Raw genomic sequence first — 19953 nt, 5'->3', positions numbered from 1 at the left:
GTTCGTCCTGGATCCACCCCTGTCCCATGCTTATACTCTTTAAGCTAAATGAGACAGACGATTAGTGAAAGTGGATAATCACGAAAGAGTTGGTGGAATGAACATGTAGCAAGAAATAGGAGAACATCGAGAAAACCCATGGATATGATGCTGACCACCACAAACTGACATGGTCTGGGATCGAACTGTTGGCCGTTCGTTGGTAGGTTTTAGTGGCGGCTCTTGAGGAAAGTCAAATCGATACAAATTGAACTTCATCGTTTCATACTAAACAGGAAAACTTACCCAATGTTCAGTGCTGGTACCTAATTCAAATGAATGTATTTCAGATACCTATTTAAAATACAAAATACAATATTGTATTTCATATTTTAAATACCTTTTCAGAAACTATTTTGTATTTTATATTTGAAATAGGTTTTGTAGTGTATTTTGGTATTTTGCATAAGATGCAAAATGCAAAATAGATCTGATCTTGGCAACAAAATATTGTGCAGTTTACGAGCCTGGACACAGTTTACTATCTAAAGTGGCAGAAAATGTTATTGATGAATCTGATGATTATGAGGTGGAATCTTCGGACTCTGATGTTGTGGATGTAGGAAAAACTTTTGGACGTAGTACTTCATTTACATTGCCAGTCATCAGCGTTGTTGTGCTCATAGTGTTAACCTTGTTGCATCCGTTGATAGTAAAGTTGCTTCCAAGAAAGTAGGAAGTAGGGAACTAGAACAGACATCAACACTGTCTTCGCCAAGTGTAGTCCTCTCTGGAATTTGCTGGCGAAATCTCCGAAATCATGCGGTTTTCAAAAGATATTTTGATGTGTCTCCCACAATACCTTGTCGTACAAGGTGGAATTCTTATTTTGATAGTTTAGTGAACCTTCAAAACGTAAAAAGTAAATTAAATGAAACATGCCTTGTACGGGGGATTCCCACTTTTAAAGATAACGAGTTAGAATTTCTTGAGGAGTACTTGAATTGTATAAAGTCAATCGCACAGGGACTTGATTGACACCAATCATCTCCTTCTGTTTATAGCGAGCTCCTCCCAGAACTTATTCGCATGAAGAAAGCTCTGGAAAAACTGGAACTCCGTTCATTAAAGTACTGTAATCCGTTAGTAAAGGCATTGTTAAAGGACATGGACAAAATATTTCATGAAAGATTTAACCTTGGATTCATCAGTAAATGATGCTATCCTTACTTCTGTCACTCATCCGTTTTTAAAACTTAGATGGGTTCCAGTGGTCGAAGTGAGACGGTATGCGGTGGTATGCCATACCGCCTCTGGGTTTCAGTGATCAAGACATACCGTCACTGGAGAGTAGATGCTAAGTAACTTTAATAAATCCATATTTATACACAGTAATTGACGAATAGCTTTAAAAATAAAAATATAGTAAAAAATATTTAATTTTTTATGTAGAAATAATTTATAAGTTGACAACACAGACATTTGTATCTTTTCCTACTTTTTTTTTTTGTTGTTTGTTTGTAAAATGAGGTCTCTTCAAAGAATTCATGTAGTTTATATTTTGATGTGCCATATTGAATTTTCTTTCTTATGTATGTGTGTCCTCTCGCTTTAATGCATATAAATGTGTTTTGAGCATGGGGAATTTAGGGGTTATCTGCTGTGCAGGTCGGCTCTTCGGGGGTTTGGATTACCCCTCAGTCGAGTGAGGGGTCCAGGAGTTTTCCCTCAAGAAATTGTTATATAAAAACTCCGTTTTTGAGCATTTTCGAAGGGGACATTTTTTGCAGAAAGTTGGTGGGAGATCAAAGTCTCCATGCCCCCCCCCCAGTCGTAACTACAGAGAAGCTCTCCAATAATTTCCTGTCATTATGCAAATAGAAGTGCAATCTTTTAGGCAACATACCCTAATTGCATTTCAACATTAGATAGCCGGTACGTCGAGTCAAAACAAAATGAAACATACCACCTCTGCTTTTTTTCCACTTCGAACACTGATGGGTTTCCAAGGAAAACAGAACATCTGTGAAAGATGCATTTATGGAAGAGATTCTCCATGAACACTCAACTGACAAGACTATACCATCAAATGAGAGAGCAGATGATCTTAATGATGAAAAATATTATCTGTTCGAATCGGACACCAGTGATCACGAGGAGAATATCTGTGCGTCCTCCAATCCTTCTCAGTTGCAATGTTTCCAGTACCTTGAGGATTCAGATACTTCACTGTGTGTACTGGAGAAGTACCCTCTTGTTCTTAAATTATTTAAAAAGTTCAGTACACGTGTGTCAAGTTCAGCAGCTGTTGAGCGACTTTGTTCATTTGAGGGCATCATTATGATACCTCAGAGAATGAGTATGAGTGACAAAATGTTCGAGAAACATTTGTTGCTGAAAGCGAACAAGCATGCCCTTAAATGAAAGAATCGTGTTGATGTAGGCCTAATGAAGGTGTTTGATGTTGGTTTCTGTAAAGAAAATGGATGTATTTGATGTCTAAACATTTATATGAACCATAGTCAATACAAATATTTTGTAGACTATGTATAAATTAGTGATACATATTTTGTATTTTGCAAATATAGGCTATTTGAAATACGTATTTTGTATTTTATAATTTAAATGCATTTCTGAAAATTTTGTATTTTGTATTTTAAATACATTTTGTGATTCTATTTTGTATTTGTATTTGAAATAGGTTTGTTTACCTATTTTGCCCAGCACTGCTAATGTTATAGTCTTATATACATGAAATAGTATATCAGACAAGTTTTATCCTTAGTTTAACTTAGGTTACTTCCCTCTAAAGTCGCCACTGGTTGCTTGGAACTTCAACATCTGTTTTCAGCATCGAGGTTACTTAAGTCATATAAACCTACAGCTTATTGTAGAATCTTAACCACACGAGTTCCTGCGGAGAATTGAACCTTGAACTTCGGCACCGAAGATGATGGCGCTAATCATTTAACAATTATGGGATAAAATAAAACCCATATATAAAACCCATAACCCCCTACGTACTACTCTCCTTGAGCAAAATATGGCATAATAAACATTTACATAAACACCTGAAATGATATGCAGTTGGACTTGCCGTATTGTATGGATGTGACGTGACAGCTTGTGGACGAGCAGAGAGCAGAATTTGAGGACATGGGCGCATTGAGCGGGGAGGAAGAACAATTGCTCTCGCGTGGATTTTCAAATGAAGTTCTTTGAAAACATGTCAAACCATATTAGATTTGTTTACTTACCCACTATAGTGTTTAAGATATTTATTGTAGTTAATAAAGTTATCCAATGTGCGTCAATAATAACATGGTGGGGAATTGTTTAACGTAAGATATTACAGTACATGTTTGTATTAATTGTTCAACATGAAGGCATGAAGACATGTTTGTATATTCGTGTGACTTTGCTTCCGTGTTGGTCTCTTGACCTGCCCTCGAAAAAAATCCTTTGGGCGTTTCTGCCTGAGGATTTTCGAAATCAAAGTTTTGGGAGAAATATTTATATTTGGCGCGAAAAAGGATGAGCAAACGGGTTAATTTAGAAAAGCATACAACCGTAAACTCGCAAAAGTTGCAGGTGCCCAATATCCTAAGGACAAAATCTAGTTGTATAATGGTTCGGGACACATCACTCGCATGGGTAATATGCATGGAGTTTTTTAATGCATGGAGTTCTAGCCATGAAGTTTAGGTTTAAGGAGACTTTGGCTAGACCAAGAAGAAGTTGGAAAGAAACATGTTCATTCCTCCTCAATTTTAAGAATTTCGGACCCAACGTACAAAGTCTGAAATAGCCGTTTCAGTCTGAAAATCCTGATTTTAAACCAGGCTGCAACTACGGGGAAGCAAATGAGTGAAGTGCCCCGGGCGCCTGGTTGGTGCTGCGCCTAAAAGAGTATACATTTAGGAGTCACCGAATTTCATGTTTACCCCAAATGACACAAATTTTAGCCCTGTTTTAAAGTAAAATTGTTGTATTTACTGTATTAAGTGTCTATTTACAGTGTACCAGGTATTTTACATATTCAAATTGGATAGTGTTGTTAATCAAAGGCCAGTATTATTTTCTTTTTTTTATATATAATATAATTGTGATATTAGCCATTGCAGACATAGAGGGTGTACCAGGAGTAGTGCTTCACCTTTTAAGTGATCAGTACATTTTTATTATAAAGAAGTATGGCATGAAACAAAATTGTAGGTACAGAGGAATGATGTAAAAATCAAATGCTTTACAGTATCCGTATTCTCCATTTGGAGGTCCACCTGGTGACCATTAACATCGATGCATGCCTGCATCCGGAGACGCATGTTTCTGCACGCATCTCGGCACATCTGAACGGGAATGTTGTTGAATTCCTCGGTGATTCGCGCCATCAATTCCGCAACACTGTTTATCGGTCTTGCATTTACCTTGTCCTTCAAATGTTCTCATAGGAAGAAATTGGGAGGGGTGAGGTTTGGTGACCGTGTAGGCTACTCCACTGTTCCCCGACTACCAATCCATTACCAGAGGTGTTGTTCAAAAAGTCACGGACAGTACGGGCAAAGTGTGGTGGAACACCGTCTTACTGCCACCACAATGTGTCAAAATCATCCCTCTCCTGCCATAGAGGTATCATAGACTCCTTCATTAAGTTCAAGTAACAACAAGTGAGTCACTACTTCTGGGGCACCTGGTAGTATCGGAAGTTACGGATAAAGGCGGATTTTCATGTCTCCTTTACCTCCGTGAGTTGCGAGCGATTGTGCTAAACAGCCAATGAAATCACGCATCGGAGATGGCGCGCTACACTCGCGTCAGAGTAGAAATTTGTTCAATTCTGACGGAAGTAGCGCGCGTACACTATTGTATTCACTGACTAACATGGCGGAGGTAAGAGCAACTTTTGAAGAACTGCTCGTAGAACAAGTAAGAGAAAACGAAATTTTGTACAACCTTAAGCATCCGAAATACAAGGATTCAGTATTAAGGACAAAAACATGGCATCAAATTGCTGAGAATATTGCTATCGATGGTTAGTACTTTTATATTTATAGTGTAGTTAATTAGTTGTATTACCGGGAACAATAGATAGTTCATACAATAACTGGTATGTACAAATTATCAATCCCTATACAAAATAAAAGCAATGTAATTTGAAACATGCTTTAGTATGATTTATAAATATTTTTATTTGTTTTATAAAATTTATCCGGATCGGATTTTAATTCAAAGAAAAGGTTCCTGTATATTCCGTATTCTCGTCGAAGCTGGAAAATGGGATGAACCCACCACATTTTCCTAACATACTTCCGACGGCGGCGTTTTGAAATATAATATATTCCAGCTAAAACGATAGCTCTCCTTCGGGAATTTATTATCACAAACTAAAGTCGCAAACTTTCTATTTTACGCATGCGCATTAGCTAGCGAGTAGTAATTTGGCGCAATACACGCACGGATGTATGAAAACGAAAATAATTTACGGTGAATACGCTACATGTGATGCTTCCGTTCTAACGCGGGCATGAAAATCCGCCTTAATCGGCATCATCGAACTGCTACTGGCCCTTTGGCTCCATTAAAACGATCAGAAATGAGTGTATTGTGGTCTTCGGTTGGTAATATTAATCCGGAGGAGATTTGCTTGGCACAGGATAGAGTCTTTTTAATTCTGAGATGATAAACCAACGGGTTCCTTAAATCATATAATTAGTTTTTACCTAAAAGACAAAATCAGTCACTTTAGCTTTATATCAATCTCCTATCCAGGGGCTCAATTGCCCCCAAGATTTTGAGGAATACATATACTTTAATAGATTGTCTACTAATATACTAGTACAAAACGTGAAAGTCTTATGTCGGTGGTACTCTTGCCCCCTCAAGCGAAGTTTGAAATGACGCCCCTGCTCCTATCATCTGCTGAGGGCGTGCAGTGGGCCAGTTACAGCCCTACGTTCTTCTTCTTCTTCTTCTTCTTCTTCTTCTTTTTTTTTTTGAGTTATCACCTTTTCTCCTATTCCCTTCATCAACAAAGTTGTCCGTAATTCACTTGAATTAATTAATTATCTATCTCTAACCCACAGGCGGCTCGGATAGGCTCTAGTCTACCCAATCATTTTGAAAAATATAAACGCCAACAGCCAAAAGGTAATAAATATGTTTTTGCTACAAAGTAACAAAGACAATACATTACAATTTTAAAAATCTTGTTAATAAGGCCTATATTAATGGTAGATGATTATTTAATAAATAACATAAACTACTACTGCAAAAATAATCTCCGACGAAATTAAGCAAATAGTAGATGGCGAAAGCTATGTGCTTTTGCGGTGCTGTGATTGGTTAATTCCCAAGCTTCAGAAGATAATGTACTGGTAATGCTGTAGCATACTAAATGATTTATATTATTATTATTATTATTATTATTATTATTATTATTATTATTATTATTATTATTATTATTATTATTATTATTATTATTATTATTATTATTATTATTGTCAAGTCTTTTGGCAGGTCCTGGAACTAATGAGTTATTATTATTATTATTATATTTTAGGTTTGGGCCTGGAAATGTTTCCTCCACGTTTCTAGATCTTTAGCTTCCTCTCTTAACTCCCAATATTTTCTTCTATTTTTTTTTCCATTGAACGATTAGTTGCGTTCTTTCTCTTCCTATTTCTCGCTTTCCTTAAATCTTTCCTTCTATATCGAAAATTATCAACCAATATTTCCTAGTGTCATCATTCAAGAAAATATTGTATGTATGTATACATGAGCGACGAAGTGGGTTAGCCGAAAATTAAAAGCCTAAAGCTGCCCTTGTTTTAACTTACTTAAAATAAACATTTAATTTCTTATCATTTGCTTCTAGATTACTTCAACCCTCTTAGGGATTATAGTGTTTTAAACCGATTCTTATGAATTAATATTTTACTTCTAAACACGAATGACTCACATGTAAAAATTCGGGTGTGGGCAAGAAGATACAATATTTGTAGGCCTAATTAAATTTATGTCAAATCCAGTGGCATTTGGGGAACCATTAAATTAATAAAAACTAACTTGCTCCAGCTTTTATCTTTACTGATACAATTCATTATCGTGATTATCTACTAACACTGATAGATATCTATGGTTACGATCCTTATGAAATCTCTTCGTCCTGACATAGGAGTTATTCATTTTAATACTTGTCATTAATTGTAGTCTCCTTCCCTTTCCTTCTTTTTCTTCTTCCGTACTTTTGTACTACGTTCATCAGATATGGACGTCGATCCAAATGAGGCCCGCACCCCAGGATCAGTGGCGGCTTTAGCGGGTAGGCCCGGTAGGCAGACCCGCAACTAGGGTTTCTGTCACCCGGGGCAAACACACAATTCGGCGCCCCACCCCCACCCCAAGGTTTAGTCGAAAAGTATCACTTATGAATTGCAACTGTAAATAACATTCTTAATGAAACCAGTTATATCGATTTTTAAGTACTTTAACCCTCCAATACGCGCGCGGGCTACCATTGTATCCCAGTGTTTTTATTTTCCTTGTCGCAAAGTAATTCGAGATGATAATTCAAAGGGTTCTGTGTACCTTTCTATCAACTATCATTCTGCGTGTTTAGGGTGTGGTCAAACGTAAAATCGAAAGGATCTCATTGTTATTCTGCTTGAAAGTTTCATGAGCTACATCTGTAGCCCGCGAGACTATTGATGTCACGAGTGTTCCAAAGCGTCAAAGTTTTTTCATTATAGTTTGAGTGTTGATCAGATGGTCAATGAGTTTGCAAAATGCCAATTCTGATGAGAAATGTTTTTAAAACCAATATTTACGATCCAAAATCATTGAGAACATAACAATGCAACAATGAAAAGCTTATTTTTATTTCTGTAAATTTTTCGGCGTAATCCTTTGATGTGGAGAAAAGAAGAAAACTTTCCATCAACAATGAAGCACACAAGAACTTTACACTATATTGTTATGTGTACCTCTCGAACTTGAGCACTTTCTGTACCTTTTGGGCACCTTTCTGTATACTTTCTCTTTCTGTATATACACCTCTAAGGTGCACACAAGTGATAGAAAAACACTGATTCGAGCAAAGCATCTCTCTTTACAGTGCATTAACTAGAAAGTTCATTAAATATGAAAGAAATTGCTTCATAAAATATTAATAAATAGATCAAGATATTTAGATTATTTAATGTATAGTAAATATTATACATTATAAACGATTAATGTAAAAAAAATGATTGAAATTAACAATAAAGCATAATAAAGCATAAGTTGGACTGATAGATAACAATTCAAAATGCCTCGAAGAGCTCTCAAGCAAAACTAATAGATAAAGCTTCATACACCCTTCACTAGCAAAATCTCTTGGTAGGCGTACAAGAAACAATTAAATACACCGAGGCGTGTAAATTATCTTTTCCGCCACAAAACTGCCCTCTAGTTTAAAAACATTACAGCAATTGCGTAACATTACAGGGGGCGCGTCTGAGCTAAACTCTTCAACCACCAGCAAGCAACAAAAATCGGGAACTTTTCGCCCCCGCCCCTATTGATAACAGCGTTTTAAACTTCAGAGCTGTTCTCAATGGAATTATACAAACAAACAGCACCTTGTGGTAGGAAAAGGAAAGGGGGCGGAATCTCTGTGGTCGCCAAAGGGAACAAATGCATGCAATATTAGGTTTTTAATGTATGACATTACACCTATTTAGATGAGACTCTCTCTCTCTCTCTCTCTCTCTCTCTATATATATATATATATATATATATATATATATATATATATATATATATATATATATATATATAACTTTTGATTTCTTTTAACCTCTAGAATAAGTTCCTCAAGGGAAAGGGTGCGATTTTTAAAACAATTGATATATCTTCTTTCCGGCGCCCCCTCCAACCACGCGCCCGGGGCACGTGCCCCCTCTGCCCCCCCCCTAGTTGCGGCCCTGCCGGTAGGCACGGGCTACCCAAAATTTTGAAAAATATATAAACGCTAAAAGAGTCAATAAAGAGTAAATATATTTTCCGTTATTTATATTAATGGCTGTTAATTATTTAACAAATAGCATCAAACACTACTGTAAATGTAATATCCTACTGTCATTAATCAATCAAATGTGTATATGTATCCATAAGCGAGGCAGCGGACCTACCAAAAATTAGAAAGCTAAAGTCACCCCTGCTCAGGATTTGGATATTTTTGATTGAATCATTGCTTGGATACCTAACAACGAAACACGCACACCTGAACAGACCCCCGAAAGTTGCACAAAAATCGGCCCTGCTGCCCTCAGAACACAATCAATTTACTTCTGTAGCAATGGCTCTTTTGGCTTATCGTCAAAAAGTAACAAATAAAACGTCTTATACGCTAGCAAATACGTGTATGGAAGCTCATTCAGCGTTGACTGTCGTCTTCTTTCAGATGATACTTAGGAAAAAGACGGCTGTTCTTTCAAATGTTATCTCATTTTGTTAAAAGTCTCCAAAGATGCTGCGCTCAGTCAGCCAGTATGTGGTATTTCGCACATATATATGAACTAGAAGCACAAACGGATATATTTAAACAAGGAAAATGCGACTTGCCTGTTTCGCTGATGTCATCGTTGTTTTTGTAAACATTATAGAACTGCAAGATATACATTCAATGGAAGTACCGGTACATCTGGTCTATCGCTTTGGATGCTTGTCACAGTGCATAATAATAGGGTATAATAATTCTTGAAATAGAAAAGACTAATGGGGGATGTTTGCTGAATCTAGCACAAAGAATAGCATTTTACGTAGGAATGATTAAATTGCCCTAAAATGAATTTAATTTCGAAACTATAATTGCAAGAATTTCAAATATGACTTTCAGTCAATTAAAAAAATCGACAACGTTCTAAAGGAGGAAAAAAAAAATAATTTAGGGCGGGCACTGTCTGCTCTAGTCCCTCCCTGACTACGGCCTCTCTTCATTTAAACATTTTATGCATTATTAGGATTAGAACTACTTATAGTACCCACAAAATTAGTTCAATACAAGTCACTTCGGTACGTCTGTTTCGTGTTAAATGTATATAGTGTGCAACACTGAAGATGGCTATTTCATCTGACCTTGACAATTTCACTGTCATCTGGTTGATGTTTTTTAAAAAATCTTGGATGTTTCTGGACTTCCGTGTTCTAGAACACGCCTCCAAAATTAGCCAATTACAATTCAAAGATTCCCCGATCATTAACGAAGTTTCTCGATGTCTATCGAATGTTCGCGGCGAGTATTGACGGCGGCAAGAAAGCACTAGAAAGCACTTGCGGTTTGTTTTGAGTTGTTTATAAGCCGGTGGCAACTGTTCTGGCGGAGAGTTTGAGTACTTCACAGCAAGAGTGCAAGTCAATCGTAGATAAAAGATTGTGATAGTGCATTGTATCTTGAATTGGGCTAAAGGTTGCGATAGCGGACTGTACTTTGAATTGGGCAGTAACTTATAAAAGTATTTATAAAAGGTAAGTCACTGTTTTGATATGTAATTCTGCCCCATATGCTTGTATTTTGCATAATTCTGAAACTACAAAATTTCTAAATTTGTCCCCAGCTGCGGACTAGTAGAAGCAAATGTCTTTGTGGTTTCTTCTGTTTTATAACATAGCATACAGCATGCAGTGAAACATATTAGGAGTAACCCAGGACACACATTAGAATAAATAGGCAATATTGTGCAACAAGTACCAAATACATATTTTGATAAGAGTTTCCTATAGGCATTTCATTCAATTGAATCGCTCAATGAACCGATTCATAAAGAACCGGTTCCTGCCCTTGAACTATGAAATGTTGGAAATAATAGTAGAACCATTACAACATTTCATAGCTACAGATTAAGTATACAGGGGCAAACATATTCACATGTGTTCGTGAAAATAGCTCCCTCATTTTTGCTATACTCTTTCGTTGGGCATGCTGATATCCTAAATTGGACCAGTTGAGTGGTGCCACTAAAGAACACAAATTAACTTTCCTACCTATCTCTCAATGCCCTATTTTCGGGTGAATTTCGTTATTGGTGTCCTATTAAATATAATTTCAAATCGTTGTCTGAATAGTGAAACTACTAATAAAATATGGACAAGAGTTTCCTATAGGCATTTAATTCAATTGAATCCTTAAATGAACCGATTCGTAAAGAACCGCTTCCTGCCATTGAGCTATGAAATGGGGAAGGTAGAACACAGGTCCCCCCCCCTATAGGTAACTAGCTGGGTTGGTTCCTTTTTGTACCAAAATTTAATATTTAATTCATATAGTATTGCCGAGCGAGCGTTAACGGGTGAAGGCGGGTTAGAGTCCCGCAGGGCACGTTGTTTTCGGTCTTTATTACAGCTAAATAGGAAGAGTGGGACCTTTGTTCTAGAACCTTGCCCGTTTACGGACATTAGGTATACTAGCGCGAGTAGATTTATTTTGTACGATTGGTAACTGTAAGAACTTAGACAGTGGTATTTCATAATGTTGCTGCACACGCCATGGAGGGCTGCTGACCGGGGAATTGGGGCCCCGGGGGGGAAGAGGTGCTAATCTTTGCATGTGGTTTCGAATAAGTTTGGGAAATGCATAGGTTTTGAAGCTGACGGGTTTAGTTGTGGGGAGAAGAATGATAATGTTGTGCATAGAACAGTAAATTACATGCGATTTTGCAAGAGTTAGCTGATCTGAAGTCGAGGAATTTAGATAGTTATGATAAATAAAATGAAGAATGGATGATTAAATTTTGTAATTCTAGTTTCCGTATAATGTCTGCTAGTGTTGGACTTGGTATGTATTTGTTTCGGTGTTATTCTTTTAGAAATTTTCAAGAAGGTTTAGGTAATCATTTCTGGAATTAAGAGGTTGATCAAGCCACTTGTCATAATCAAGGCAGTTCCCGGAAGGATTGGGATATTTGACGTCAGTCCATGAAAAGTAACCTTCGGATTAAATATAGTCTTATTTCCGAGCCTTCGACTTTTTCTTTCTGGTTGCTGGCATTTTTATTCTTTCTTTCTTTAATACTTGCAATTAAAATATCTAGTGTCCCTCAGTGTGGCAACTTTCACAAATTTTGTATTGCTTATGATGATTGGGCAGTTTATTTTTAAGATCAATTGTGTGTGTAATTTAACACTTAAAAGTAACAGCAGTAATATTTGCATAGGACACGTTTTCTTAACTATATTCTAAGGCTAGTAAGTCCTGGAAGTTCTGTAAAACTTATTCTTGGTCTGTGTATTCGGGACAGGAAGCTGACTTTCCAGATGCGCTACTCACTTCGGTTTGAGTTCAGTTTAAGTACACTAAGACTGACAAGAAAGTTGATCTCTCCTGCCGATGCGGAGCGTTGCTTAAAAGAAAGCATTCCTTCCTTGCTTTGTGTCCTGTACTACTGTTCGGCCTATTTCTCGTAATTCTTTGGCAACCCAAACGTCTGACGTTTCTGCCCAAACCGATCTTGTTCCTGACAAATGTTAAGAAACTGACCCCGGTCGAATCGACTGGCCAACCCCACAAAACCCACCTGTTCGTGTTAATGGTAGTCTTCTGTAAACTCCAGCTTATCGCCACTAACCTTATATGGCTGACTTAAAATTTAGTTTATACGCTAACTCAGTTCTTTCCCCGGAAAGAACAAAATCTGCACCTATTCGTAAGCCACCTTCTGTTTCTTAGAAATCTGATACGGTGGAAGACAAGTTGATGTATACTGAGTGAACGGTGCTTGGCATATGTGGAAAGGTTTACCTCAAACGCTGATTTGTTTTTATTTATTTATTTATTTATTTGCCATTACTCGAGTAGGCAATTCTACCAAGTTTTAGCAGATTTCTTAAATTTTCAGGTTAGGTTAAACCCTTGCATTTCTTTTAGCAGAGGATGCACTAAATGGGGAGCTCCATTACTACTTGCGGTTTGACGTTAGGAGGTCTCCATATAAACACAGTGTAAACGTATAATGTAAAAACTACAGTGCATAATACACGAACCAGCTTGTGCTGAGTGGCCACTAAAAGGCGCGAATGCTATCAGATAGTGCAGGAGCGCAGCAGAAGTGGACCCAAGCGGCAGCGAGGGGGTGCGTCCATAGGGAGCAGGCGTGTTAGTGACTCCGGGTAAATGCTTAAAGGGTATAGTGGAAGAGCACGCTTACACATACAATACTTTCACTATCACTCAAAGTTCATGCCAATATGCTGTGCATTGACAGTAATTACTTACGTTCATACTCTCATTCCTTATCGAAAAATGTTCCACGTCTATTTTACCTATAAATTTTCTGTTTGATAGAACAGCCTGTTCGAGTGAACCTTTTTTTTTGTTTTTGTTCTTTTTTTTTTACTATTTTTCTTACTATTATTTATATTTTGTTACTATTTGTTATGTATTTGTTATATTTATTATTCTCTTAGGTTTTTACTTTTGCAGTAGTATGTTGTTTTTTATAGTTTATTTAAGGCAGTCGTGTTGATCGTGGTGGAGACAAATAGCGTCGATGCTGACGTTCCCATTGAACCTCATTCAATCAATAGGACTTGATCGAGCTACGAATCAATAATTAATGCAGTAGTTCCCAACCAGCGAAACCTTAGACTTTAAAAATCATTTTGTTTAAAAGTTCAAATCTGTTTAGAGTCCGGTCTCCAGCATCAACAATGTCCCGTACTACGTAGTCACTAAGAAATTATCGCAATGTCGTGACGTTCTGTAAAGTGTTATGGACCATAGTGCCTCAGTGGTGGAGCCACCACCTCCAGTGCGAGGGGTATTGCAGTTCGCCCCCCCCCCCCCATCGGTCATGCGAGTTTGTAGTAGACAGCGCCGTGCCTGTAAATTTTCTTAGTGTTCGCACATTCTCATTCTATCATTTCATTTGTTCTTCACTTTGATGAATCCTCAGTGTTCTTTAGCATAAAGAACATAACCAAGTGTTGTAAAACTATTTAGGTACGGAGAAATTAAAATTATCATTGCTTGACTCAGATAAAATCTGAGCCAGTTTAATGTGGCAAATATTTTGGATGAGCTAAAACTTGTAGGAACAGCAATGAAGACTTGTAAGATTTTTTTTTTTCTGCAGATTCTGAATTCTGTGAGGGGGGAGAAGAGGTCCACCACTCGAGGTAGGCTGTGTATATATCCATATGTTATCCAGTTGAATATATGGATGCATTCATTCTAGTAAACGTTGATTTTACGAAAGACTGTTCTTCAAATGCTTTGAAGTGAATTTATAATGTGCCACTATGGTTGAGTCGTGAAACGTTAGATAGTTTGGCTATATTATACAGATTTTCGTGACGGACCAGTTCCACTTGCGTGATATTTATGGTGGTTGTCGTTTCGAATCTCTTGCTTTAGAATTTCGGTAATTTCAGCCATAAAATCAATATGGTGTATTTCATTGTTTCTTCCAGACGTGTTTCCCCCCGGAGCTCGGATGAGTGCCCCCCCCGGAAGAGACCCAAATAATACGTCTATAATAATAAATAGAATACCAGCAGTGTTCCTCCGAATACTAAGTGTTCCTCCCTTAACATTTTTCTGAAAGAAACACTGGGTGTATTCATTGTTATACAGGTTGTTTTCGTGAATGTTGAAGCTTACAAGTTTTTTTTCTTATCTTAGATGTCTCTTCTTCCACTGTTGTACCGTGATTTCTGGTCAGATTTCGATCGTCCAGTGAGCCTGTTCGACCAAAACTTCGGGCATGGTTTGTTCAGAGATGAATTGTTTCAACCTTCATTCCTGAGGGCTGGTTACATTCGGCCGTGGCGCCTTCAGCGTCAAAGAGACAGTGGCGTATCCAGTGTTCAGAACGACAAAGAAAAGTTCCAAGTGATCCTGGATGTTCAACAGTTTGCTCCGAATGAATTGACTGTAAAGACTGTTGATGACTGTATAGTCATTGAGGGCAAGCATGAAGAGAAGGAAGATGAACATGGCTTCATATCTAGGCACTTCGTTCGCCGCTACCAATTACCCAAAGACGTTGAACCAGAATCTGTTGTTTCCAGTCTTTCTTCAGATGGTGTTCTCACAGTTTCAGCACCAAAGAAGGTAAGGTTACTTTAAATTTGGCATGTGGAACTGTTGACCAATATAGTTAAGGCAGGGGTACCAAGTGATCTTGCTTTTAAATATAATTGAGGGAAGATTACATTTGCGTCATGTGCAAACTATTGCATAGTTTGTATGTGTTCGTTGGAAATTTTCCAGCTGTAGTTTCATGTAAAGTTAATACTTTATTACAAGTAGAAGTTGGTACATATCAGGACCTTGAAGGAGAAAGGGCGAACCCAAAACATCTTTTTTTTTTCTCTCGGATCAGACAGGTCTGGATGGACAGATCTGGACACACAGATACCGCGTTTTGCTCTGGTTCGCCCTTAGTTTTCTTACAGGTTCAACATAAACCAAGATTCGTTCTTACTGTCTTAATGTACTTGCAAAACTTTCAGCTTCATTTCCCAACACCCTGATTTCAGGTTTCGACCGACCTTTCTCTTCCAAGGTCCTGATATGTAGTTTTTTTTTTGTTATTCCTTTGAGAGGTCTCGTTTGCTCAGTGGTAGAGCGCTCACTTCTGGTGTGTAGAATCCTTGATTTGATGCCAGTTCGCACAGAGTGGGCTTTATAGTGGACAAACCGTGAGTTTTTATCGGTTCTTCGTTTCTTTATTTCATAGTTTTATTAATTATAGGCCTAGTCATTAGTCCCTTAGCCTCTGTGCTTTAATGTGGAATATAAAAGCAAAAATTGTTGCTTTATTAAGCTGTTTCATGTAATTAAAGTTGTGAAGGAAGTGTATTTATTAACATGTCTAGTCATCACAATGAAACTGATGAGCAGTTTGAAACGTCTTGTGGAGTATCAACAATTCGCTCCAATAGTTTTTACGTTTCGTTTATTAGCATGTGCATCACATAAGAGGAGGAGGGGTTTAAGAGGTATGACAGTATCTCACGAGCACATATTGGAAATGTGAAACTTAGTATATAAATAACTGTTGGGGAAAAGAAATATAATATCCACACACTATCCTGTGGTTTAGCTTGCAAGTTCAGTAATGATTACGATAGGTTAACTAGTATCGAGTGGATAATTGTTCATTAGACTTCGGTCGAAAATCGGCTTACGTCCTTCTGGTTCTTGTGCTGTCAATTGCATGGACTCGCTAGTTTTTCCATTGCGTTTATAACCAGAGCGTTTTTTAATTAAAAAATGCTATTTAGCCTGGTTTTCAATCCTTTATAAATTGTTCCGGATTCATGAAAATTAGGATTTTCGGTGGGTATGATTTTAATTGTTCACAATATCAGTAACAAAATCATGGACCAATATTTCACATATCCTCTTACTTCGTATATGAATCTTCCCATAGATTTCATTATCCTAATCTTTCATAAATTTACTATTTTACGGTTGACTGAATTGTGTCTACTAGCTAACATAGATCTCAGGAACTTTGCTTTAACCCTACCAAAGCATGACTTGTAGGTTTCATTTTTAGGCTTCATTCCTTCTGAGATAATTCTCAAAATTGCAAGTGATCAACACTTAATTTCCCATTATTTCTAATTACCTGAAAAGCACACTTGAATTTGGAGCTAGTCTGCAATATTAGCAATTAGGATGGAGCAGAACAGATTACCTTGATAAAGAAATGATAGTACTGGATTCTAGTAAAATGTTCGTTAGTGCGATTATTTATATATATATATATATATATATATATATATATATATATATATATATATATATATATATATGAGAGAGAGAGAGGAGGGAGGACTGATCTCACCGTTAACATCTCAACCCAGAACGATGTAATTTAATGATCAGATTAAATAATAATAATAACAATAAGGGTTCTCCTAATCTCCTGTCTAACCGGCAACACAACCTTAATGTGCAATTTGATTTTAGTGTCTTTGTCTACCAACACTCGATTGTATCGGTTTCGATCGGTCATGATATACTGATGTCAGGCTATTGTGAACTAATAAAAGCAGAACTCAGTGATGAATTTCGTATGTTCTGGAAGGATTTTTTGAACATACACAAACAAAAGCACGCGAGACTTAAGGGACGCAGTCCTCACTAAAATACAGTTGAAAGTTAGATTTGTGTATAATGGTTGGTTGGTTCGATTTGAATAAAGCATCCCTTTCGGTAGAGAGGCTACTGCTCATTTAGCATTCCTTTCAGGACCTACAGGTTAACGTGATATCCAAACGACATGAGCTCCTTTTGACAATTATAATGTTTTTAATTTTTTTTTTAAAGGAACTGCTGGAGTTCCCAATCAAAATTCTATGTTATATGTAACCTAAATGTCAATTTTTTTTCTTTCTCATTATCCCCTAAAAATAGAAATAATGATTTCTATATAAACTCTAACAATCATACACTTGTCAGTCCTTCCAGTATTCACGGATATTCCTGTCATTGAAATTCTATTGAATTGGGTACAATACCTTTTTAAGTCCAAATATTATAATAAATTCAAATATTTTACAGTGCTGAGTTCTGTTTTTTCTTTGAAATTTAATCATAAAGATGCGAATGTAAATAGTACGACGCACTTTCAGAAAGTTTGCTTATCGGCCTTATTGCTGCAAGGGCTGGATAAAAGTAATGGCAACGTTATTGTAATTCGTTTCTGGTCTTATGCACAACATTTGTTACGTATCTTTAATGTAATCACCACCTATGTTCATCTATTACACGTGTGGACGGTGTCGTATTCTTCGTCAATGTGGCGCAGGGACTCACCATATGGCACTGATGATGTGCCTATGTCGTAGCGCTTCCCGCGAAGTTTTCACTTTTCTAAAGCGTCACAAGGTCCCTGAAAACCTTCTTGTGCACTAGTTCAATTTTAATCCGTGTGCGCGTTGTTAGTTTTTTTCCGAAACATGTTACGGAGCTTCTAGTTTCCTCTTTTATGATACTGTTGCTTTTGACTGAATAATGCTGAACAGTCACCACTCGCTGCACACTTCCCTATCAGCTGCGGAAATCTTGTAGTGCTGAGACATAACCCTGTGACGTGAGAGGTGTTGCCACTACTTAATATCCAACCTATTTTTTTTTTTCAGACATTGGATTAAACTGCCAAGCATATGAGAGATAGTAGAATAAAAAGTAATATAAAAAAAAAAAACTGAAGAAAGGTACACACAATTGAATACGGGAAGTTAATATGACAAATACTAATAAATCTAATAAAGTTGTAGCAATGTACGGTCTGTTATAGATGGTCCTATTTTCCCCTACAATTTGCCATAGTTTTAGTAGGACAATGTTCTCTATCCTAGAGAATCTGTTTTAGGAGTTTTGTATCGACATAATTATAAACTCGTGTGGAGATGATTAACCTATTCTGTTTTATTCTTTCAGGCATTACCCCCACCGGAAGCAAAGGAGAGAGTTGTTAGCATTACACAGACGGGAGAACCAGCGGCTAAGAACGATCCTAAAGCTGTAGATGCTAAAAAGTAATTGTTTTGATATCTTTACAAAGGAGCTTACCTTTGCATATTCATTGTATTCAACACTTCACAATTTATAATGCAAGACTGATGTATCAATATATTTTTGTTTAATGTTCAGTATTATTATGTTTTGTATGGTTTAAAATGTAAATAAATAGCAAAAATTCAACTTTTGCTTGTATACTGTTGATTTGTAATTTCTATATTGCAAAAATACTTACACGTTTGAACGACAAGTTTTACAGTGGATGTAAATTTGACTAAAACTGATAAGCTAATACTAATGTTTAACTTTAAACGAAAGGAATTAACCTCTTTCAGAAGAGTAATATTTCAATTAGGTAAAATCAAGGTGAGAGCTTGTTTCGAAATAATTTTCATCCATTGAAAAGTATAATCTAGTTGTCTTAACCATTTGTTTGCAGAACAGGCTTGCTCAGTATCTAAGATTGAAAGTACTGATCCGGCGGAAATTTGCGGGTAGCGATTAAGTATGCCATCATTAACGCAAGTTGTTTAAACGTAACACAAAAACCTGCAAAATGCCACAATGAGGTGGAAAGTTTCCAAAAGCTGTTACTATTAATTTTTTGTACCATTTATTTTTATTTTATTTATTTATTTTTGATAGAATACTTTGTGTAACAATAGAATGTAACACACAGTAAAAATGGGAGTTCTTTAACATGTGAGTTTTCATCATTTGATTGAAGAAGTGATGATCAGGTATCAAACTTTTCACTTCATGAAATACAGGTTCAAATAAGAAAAAAATTTACACTTCATTTACTAAATTTCACGTTTTTATGGTTTGTATAATTTACATGAATTGCATGCCTGAGGTTTTAAATTCTTCAGCCTGTTACACATTCACCAGGCTACCAGGTTCTCCTTTCCTCTCTTGGATACATTTATCGAATAAGTATAGGCTTAATGTTGTTGTATACTGCCCTGCATAACCTTTATTTATTTGTTCAATATTGTTATAATAAGAATATTTAGGAATCCCGTTTACCAGTTTTCTTTAAATTTATTCTATATTAATGGTTTTATATTGAAATAAGTTTTCCAAGGAATTACAATGAAACTAGTTCTTTCTGTCCCTGTAGTTTAAGACTATTAAAATGTTTTAATAATCACATTATATGGGACTAGGTTTAAATCCTTGATCAGTATAGCGAGTTTGTTCTGAACGTAAGTCCGCTAAAAAGTTTATTTTCCTTCAACTTCCGATGACTTCGGAATGGTGCTGCTATAACTCTGCAACCATTTAAGGCATAAACTAATCGTATATTCCCGTGCTAAGTTAGTCGTACTAAAGGCAATGCATACTTTTATCCCAAATTTTGTTCAAATTATGGCTGTTTTTTCATTTATACAACATTTTTGGCTGGTCATACCTAGAGTTGCCAGATTCTGTAAACTAAAAACCGGGACACCAATGAC

At 36.6% G+C, this 19953-nt stretch overlaps 1 protein-coding gene across 1 annotated transcript; it reads left to right on the top strand.

Annotated features, from left to right (window-relative positions):
- The first annotated feature begins 10242 nt into the window (after positions 1-10242).
- Positions 10243-18676, top strand: LOC145676492 (protein lethal(2)essential for life-like). The gene is made up of 3 exons (XM_081747299.1): positions 10243-10485; positions 14636-15067; positions 18413-18676. The coding sequence occupies exons 2-3, from the start codon at positions 14636-14638 to the stop codon at positions 18512-18514; spliced, it is 534 nt and encodes a 177-aa protein (XP_081603425.1). The 5' UTR covers positions 10243-10485; the 3' UTR covers positions 18515-18676.
- Positions 18677-19953: the final 1277 nt, after the last annotated feature.

This window comes from Thermobia domestica, chromosome 2 (assembly GCF_964235325.1).
Source record: "Thermobia domestica chromosome 2, izTheDome1.hap1.1, whole genome shotgun sequence".
NCBI lineage: Eukaryota > Metazoa > Arthropoda > Insecta > Zygentoma > Lepismatidae > Thermobia > Thermobia domestica.
The sequence above is the reverse complement of the archived record's forward strand: the minus strand, read 5'-3'. Positions and strand labels throughout refer to the sequence as shown.